This window comes from Dendrobium catenatum, unplaced genomic scaffold, assembly GCF_001605985.2.
Source record: "Dendrobium catenatum unplaced genomic scaffold, ASM160598v2 fragScaff_scaffold_503, whole genome shotgun sequence".
Classification (NCBI taxonomy): domain Eukaryota; kingdom Viridiplantae; phylum Streptophyta; class Magnoliopsida; order Asparagales; family Orchidaceae; genus Dendrobium; species Dendrobium catenatum.
Window position 1 is genome coordinate 7,172 of NW_021318965.1, and position 7,583 is coordinate 14,754.

A 7,583-nucleotide genomic window follows, 5' to 3' on the forward strand; every position below is an offset into this window, starting at 1 on the left:
ACTTTTCTCATCCAGGACTTGGGACCTGGCAACGGCAACAGAAGGAAAGGAAAATATGAAAAATAGCAAGCCACATTGAGCTAACATAAAACTCCTCCGGCCGAATAACTAAGAAGAACAGCATCACAACAATGAAGGCATCAAAGAATTTACCAACCTGCTGTCGAGAAAAGACAGAAAACCAGCAGCTAGTCACCAAAAGAGACCATCAAACAACAACTAACAAGGAGAATGAATTAGTCTCTAATATAAGGTAAACCAGAAGCATCAAAGCCTAATCATACCACGCAGAATTCTAAAAGAATGATAATTGTTGAAATATTCAGCATTACTCAAAGAGGCTCTTCTTTTAGCCAACCAATCAGCATGGATATTCTCTTCTCTCCAAATATGAGAGATTAATGTGTGAGCAAAAGAAGCCAGAATTCTAGAAAATAAGTGAAAAAGAGATGCATTATGGCAACTGTTGGCTGAGATTGAAGCAATAAGAAATTTAGAATCCGATTCAATCCAAATATTCTTTAAGTTTTTAGCTAGGCAAAGGTTGACGCCCAAAGATAAAGCGCTCTTTTCAACAAAAATAGCATTACAATTAGGGAGAGGGGAGGCAAAACCCCATAAGAGATTACCATTAGAATCTCTAATAATTCCACCACAACCAGAGCTAAGCATGGAAGAAGAGCCATCAATTTTGAGTTTGACATAATCCGTAGGAGGTTTAATTCAATGAAAAATCTTATACATGGGACTTTGATTATCACTAGCAAAGGAGATATTAGAAAACGAAGAGCAATAATAAATGCCTTCAAAAAGCTGATGTTTAATCATGCTAGCATTAAAAAGATGTATCTTGTTCTTATGACATAATATAATTCTCTCCGAGCTCATCCTGATGCCATTGTGTTTAGAATTGTTTCTATCAATCCACAAAAAAAAAAAAAGAAGAACAAAATGGGAATAACGGAAAGTATATGGCCTATAGGACTTTTCACGACATGTGACTTTGAGTGATCAAGTTATTAATAAGTGTTCTCATTTTAGAATATCATAGGTCTATTGTTAAGAGTGATGGTAAAATAGATGGGGATATGATTAGTAGAATTAAAGTTGGATGGTTGAAGTGGAGGAATGCTTCGAGTTTGTTGTGGGATAGAAAAGTACCACTCAAAGTTAAGGAAAAAATTTATAAGATGGTGGTGAGACCAAGGTTTAAAATTGCGCGATTGGGTGTTGAGCTGTTATCCATTCGTGAGCAAGGCATAAGCCTCAAGGCGTTTTGAGGCATAAGCTTCAAAATTCAAAAATTATGTAAAGTGAAAATAAATGTTAAAATTAATTTTTTATATAATACCCAAATAATATGTTAAATAATGACAAATTAACTTTCTACTGAACTATGAAGTGACAATTTGTCATACATATGAAACTAAAAATTGCATAAGAAGTAAAATGACAAATGATAAATTATATGAAATTGAATTGAAATCAATATTAAAAGAACAAAATACCATGAAATATATGAATTACGTAAAAGTATCATATAACATCAAGTTCAAATCTAAATTCATTCTTTCTCAGTTCACTAATCATCCACATTTAGTTCTTAAAAAATATTGACATAATTGGTAACAACTTAGAAATCATCTACATTATTATCACTGAGGGTTTTTTTTTTTTTTTAAGTCGTCATCATAATAAATTAATCTCTTCGTACCTCATCCTATGGAGTTCAATGCTTCTCAATAAGTTTCTTCTTCATTCATTTCAATCATCTTTCCTTTTTATAAATATTTTTCATCAACATAAAGATGAGAATATTACTCCAAAATTTTTAGAGGTGGAGATGGTGGTGGTGATGGTGTGCGGTTCAAGTGATTCCTGATGGTGGCTATGACAAAGGCGATGGTCTGGGGGTCAAGGCGACTAAGACGAAGTAGCTGCGGCTCAGGGGTCCATGAAGGCATAATTTGTTAGGGGCTTTAGTTTATGATTTATGTAAGTTCTAATAAAAAATATATATAAATCGGCTGAGGCGTAAACTTCACGTCAGTAAGGCGAGGCGCACCTCAAAGCGAGCCTCATCCAAGCTGAGGTGCAAGCCTCATAAAAAAAGCTCGAGGCATTTTCCAATGGAATTGCACTGAGACGGGCCTTAAGGAGAGTCTCATATTGCGCAATTTTAAACAATGGGTGAGACCCATAATGCTTTATGGCTCAGAATGTTGTCCATTAAAAGAGAAGAATAATATTAAGTTAAGTGTTGTTGAGATGAGCATGCTTAGGTGGATGCGTGGATTTACTCTTAGAGAAAGTATACGAAATGAGCATATCCGTGAAAAGGTTGGAGTAGCTCTAGTGACAGATAAGATAAGAGTCTCCTTAGATGGTTTGGTCATATAAAACGACAGCCTTTTGATGATCATGTTAGGAGAGTAGATGTATTAGATTTGACCTACATTAAGAAAGGTAGAGGTAGACCTAAAAGGCTTGGCAAGAAAATAATAGAAATGATATTTCTTTATTATATTTAAATAAATATTTGACTCTTAACATGACATAATGGAGAAAAAGAATTCATCTATGATGCACCGACACTTCTCCTCAAAGAGGCGTGCAGTGTCTGACACCGTATCCGAAACGACACTCGCCTGACACTCCTCCGACACGTGTCGGACACGCCGAAAACGTGTCCGATTAAAAAATATTAAATACAAATTGGACACGCATATCCGACATGCGTATCTTAAATATTTTATGAATTTTTTAAAATATAATTTCTTGTATTTGGCGGGATTTAAACTAAATTTATTATTTCCTATCCACAACACCAAATCAACGTCCGCACTTAATACTCAATCATCAAATATTCTCATTTTTATTTCTTTTTGGCAGTGAAGGTATTTTCATCTCCTTTTTCAGAAACTGATAAACGACATCGACACCTAACTCTCGACATCCTAATATTAATTATTTTAAACACAAATTCTAGTTAAATGACTTGTTATTTTCATATTATTTTTAAAACTATATTTATTTAATTTTTATACACTATTTTTTAAATATAAAAACTATAATACCGTGTCGAACCCGTGTCTGTGTCCTATATTTTCAATAGCTGACATGTCCCGTGTCCGTGTCGCCGTGTCCGTGTCTGTGCATCATAGGAATTCATGTAACCGATCCCACATAGTGGGATAAAAACTTGATGTTGATGTTATTGTTGTATATCATGATGCTTCTTCAATTATTTGATATTATGCCTTTAAAATTTCATTGAAAGGATTTGTTAGCCATACCATTTAGCATCACCCAAACTCTCCAAATCACAATAGGTATCGCATCCATATACTATATATTTATACTTAGGCATCTACTTCAGAGTTAATAATACTTCACTTTTTTGGATCAATCTATAATATACATAACCATCTTGATAATTATACTCTATTAAAATACTTAATTTCTAAAAACTTCTTAAAATAGTATTTTTAATATTTCTTTAACACCTTCATTTTCAATTAATATCATATAATCTTCACTCCTTATGCAATTAACTTCAATAAAGTCTTTAGAACTCTAATCTTTTGTTGTACTATTTTATGTGTTTGATTTTCTTTTTAGTGTTTAATATATTATACAAATAACAAAAAATTATAGCTCTTGTTAAGCTTAAAAACCTCTTAGCAAAATTATTAGCTTTCTATCATCATTAAAAGTCTCAATAATATTAATCCTTTTAGCAATCTTGGAAAAAGTATTCTTTTAATAATCTTTAGAAAAGTGGAGAGTTGCGTTAGGTAGTCGACAGCCAGCATAAAACTTGTCGAACAATAATGATATGAATCCTTTAAGAAATTGTGTGCCGACCCCACGTAGTGGGATAAAGGCTTGTTGTAAAAACTCATCACACCAATACCGCACAACATATCTATACGTTCTCCTAAAACTTCTAAATTAATCTTTCTTAAAAGAACTATTCATTTATCCTACATTAGTTTTTGTCTCAACTAAGCAATTCAAACATGCCAATCATTCATAGCAACTTATCAAGAAAGATTAATAATTTCTCACATTTCAAGTTCCTTACAATTCTTTCCAATTTGTGAGTTGATGGTTCCACTTTTGAAATTAACAATGTGCTTATATTTCTTGGTATATATCAATATTACTAACGAGATCAAGAATGTTTTCGCCCACTATATTTCTAACTCCTATTCAATACCCACAATGAATCCATTCATGGCTTATCCTACTAAAACAAATATGTTCGCTTAAGTACCCTTAAAAAACACCCTTTCTTCCTCATGCATACAATGTAATAGTCCGTCCATCTTTTTCTAAAATTGAATTTTTCAAACTCACTTTAATCCAAGTTGAGGAGCACAAGCCCAAACCACATATAGAATCCATTTGGAGCAACTGCAGCTATTGGTAGAAATATTTGAAGAATTTTAGTTCGAAAAAAAATAACTTTTTTGAAAGTTGTTTGTATATAAATTTTTTATCTTTTGAAAAAATTGAACAACAATTGTTTTTTGAAAAATCAGACAATAGAAAAAAATAAATATTATGAAAGTTTGTAGGAAAATTTTGTGATGGTGTTTGAAAGAACAGTAAGCTTTCTAAAAATTGTATCATGAAGTTCAAACATTATCATTCCTTTAAGCTCATGCCAACAGACTTTTCAAATTACTTAACTTAAGATGCATAATAATTCTAAAGAGTCAAAAGAAAATAGTCAACAATCTTATTCAAAGCAAGAGGCAAACTGAAAATTTTAATAAGCTTCCTTGGAAGAAAAAATTTAAACCATTTGCACATTCATAAACCAAACAACAAATAACTAACCCAAGTAGATATCTAAATAAATAAAAGCAAAGTTTTAATTAAGCTATATCAATCAATCCAAATATCAAATGATAAAGATGTAAATTTTAGCAAGTTTCCAAATACTAAAAATAGATAGTGTTGGAAAGAAAAGCGTGTGATATTATTTGAAAGAAACAGACAATAATATTATAATATGAAGTACAAACACTATCATTTCTTAGGTTCATGCCAACCAACTTTTTGGGGAAAACTTAGTTTACTTTATAATCTGTTTAATTATCCTGAAGAGTCAAAAGAAATTAGCCAACAAAATTATTCAGAGCAAGAGGCCAATCTGAAAATGTTAATAATCTACCCCAGAATACTAATTTTAAGCCATCTGCAAATTTATAAATCAAACAACACATAACCGAAGCAAGTGCAGATCGAAATAAGAGAAAGGGAAATTTAGGAAAAACTCCATCTGTGAATCCAGAGATCAAAACGATAAAAATGCAAAATTTAACAAGTTCGAACAGAATACTAAACGAAAGATGGATAGAAAAACTTAGGTCCTTCTTACAAATGCCGGGCGTCCAGCAAGAGCCGGAGCAGCGGGAGCCTCAGTCATCTTCTCAACTCCCGGGAGTTCTGCCATGCCAATAGATATGAGCATGTCTAATGTGTCGGAGTCAACTTCGATGTGTTCGACTTTGATCTCGGATTCCTCGGGGACGAAGTCCATTCGGCGCTCGCGCTCCTCCTCCTGCAGCTTCAGCGATATGCCACGCACTGGGCCTTTCTGAATCCGGCGCATCAGATGGGTCGAAAAGCCGGCGATCTTGTTCCGAAGCCGCTTCGAAGGGATAATTGCCACTTCCACGAGAACTTTCTTGTTAGTGTGAAAATCCAGAGTCATCCTAGAATAGTATTTTTCGATCAATTGCCTAGAAGATTTTTTCACTGTCTTTGTTCGCACACGGCCCATCTTGCCGCGCCGTGCCGCGCCGCGCCGCCTCCGCTTGATCACCTGTATAGACTTTCTTCTGAAATAGGGTTTCTGCGCACCTCCGCCTAAGCCTGTTATTCTGAATTTAAAAAAAAAAAATTAGTTTAAAGAAATAAATTAAAAAAATAAATAACTATTATAATATATATTTAAAAAAATGTATAATGAGATGCTATATTTTCTATTTTTCATTAACATATGAAGCTATATCTTCTATATATATTTTTAAAATATAATAAATCACTTAATTATATTAAAATAAAAATAATGAATTGAAATAAAAAAGAGAGATAAATTATAAATATGTTTAGCAAATGCATACTAAATTTAATTAATTCTTACGTATTTTAAGCGTATTTTATATTAATAAATTTTTGTGCTATTTTACAAGATTGCATCTTACCAAAAAAAAAAAAATTGCACAAAACAGTTCCTCTTTCCATAACAATTTTGAATTTTTATGCATGTAAAATGGATCTTCATGAATAAAAAAATACAAACATCTCAGGCTATAAATCCAGCAAGGCTTTCATTTGAATGATCATGACCATCTGAATTTTAGTTTTTCTAGAAGTAATTTGAGTCTAGAATTAAAAAGAAAGATCTTGTCCATGGATAAATTCTTTTCTTAGAAGCTTATGATCATGCCATTTTTTAATTTTATCTTTATAAATCCTAACACTTTCATAAGCCTTATTTCTAATTTCTTCCTATTCATTTAAGTGTATTAATCTTTTTTTTATTTATTTATTCCTTCAAGAATGAAATTTAGTTCTTTAACAGCCCAAAATGCTTTATGTTCTAATGCTATAACAAAGTGACAAGTTTTTTCAAAAACTAATTTATAAGGAGACATATGAATAAGAGTTTTAAAGGTAGTTCTATATGCCCATAATGCATCACCTAATTTAGTAGCTCAATCCTTCTTATCAGAACTAACAGTTTTTTTTTTTTACAAAATTCGTTTATCTCTGTTGCGTCCTGGAATATTCGCGGCGGTAGAGAAATATATGGTTTAACGTCTTAGCGTTGTACGAAGATCCAGCACACAATCAGATAAGTGAGAGGGTGTAGCGTTCATAAAAGACACCAAAGTTTTTACGTGGAAAACCCCTGAAAAAGGGGGAAAAACCACGGGGCCTGGCCCAGTTTGAATGAATCCACTAGTAATTGTAGTCGATTACAAATGAGGCCCTTCCTTGGGAGAAGGCCTTGGATTGATGTAGCAAATGTACATCACATAGATTGCATTACATGGTAAGAGTTACATATACAGGTTTGTTTGGCCTGAAAGACCGTGGTCGGCAGGAGACCGGAGTCGGCAAGAGACCTGGGTCAGAAAGACCGTTGTCTGTTGATGGAGGTCGGAAGGACCATAGTAGGCGACAAAGGCCTGAAGAACTGTAGTCGGCAGGAGACCGTAGTCGGCCGGAGACCGTAGTCGGCCGGAGACCGTAGTCGGCAGGAGACCGTAGTCGGCCGGAGACTGTAGTCAGCCGGAGACCGTAGTCGGCAGGAGACTGTAGTCAGCCGGAGACCGTAGTCGGCCGGAGATCGTAGTCGACCGGCGACCGTAGTCGGCCGGAGACCGTAGTCGGCAAGAGACCGTGGTCAGAAAGACCGTAGGCGGTAGGAGATAAGGAGTCAGGTGTTAGTCCCAGTGTCACTTGGAAGATCGGATGTTGATGGTCTGGCCTTGAGTAGGACGTCGGGTCTTAAGCAGGACGTCAGGTCTTCAGCAGGACGTCGGGACTTAACGTCGGGC

At 34.4% G+C, this 7,583-nt stretch overlaps 1 protein-coding gene across 1 annotated transcript; it reads right to left on the reverse strand.

Annotated features, from left to right (window-relative positions):
• Positions 1–5,263: 5,263 nt before the first annotated feature.
• Positions 5,264–5,879, reverse strand: LOC110112884 (40S ribosomal protein S17-3-like). The gene has a single exon (XM_020845266.2). The coding sequence runs from the start codon at positions 5,795–5,797 to the stop codon at positions 5,378–5,380; it is 420 nt and encodes a 139-aa protein (XP_020700925.1). The 5' UTR covers positions 5,798–5,879; the 3' UTR covers positions 5,264–5,377.
• Between the last annotated feature and the right edge of the window lie 1,704 nt (positions 5,880–7,583).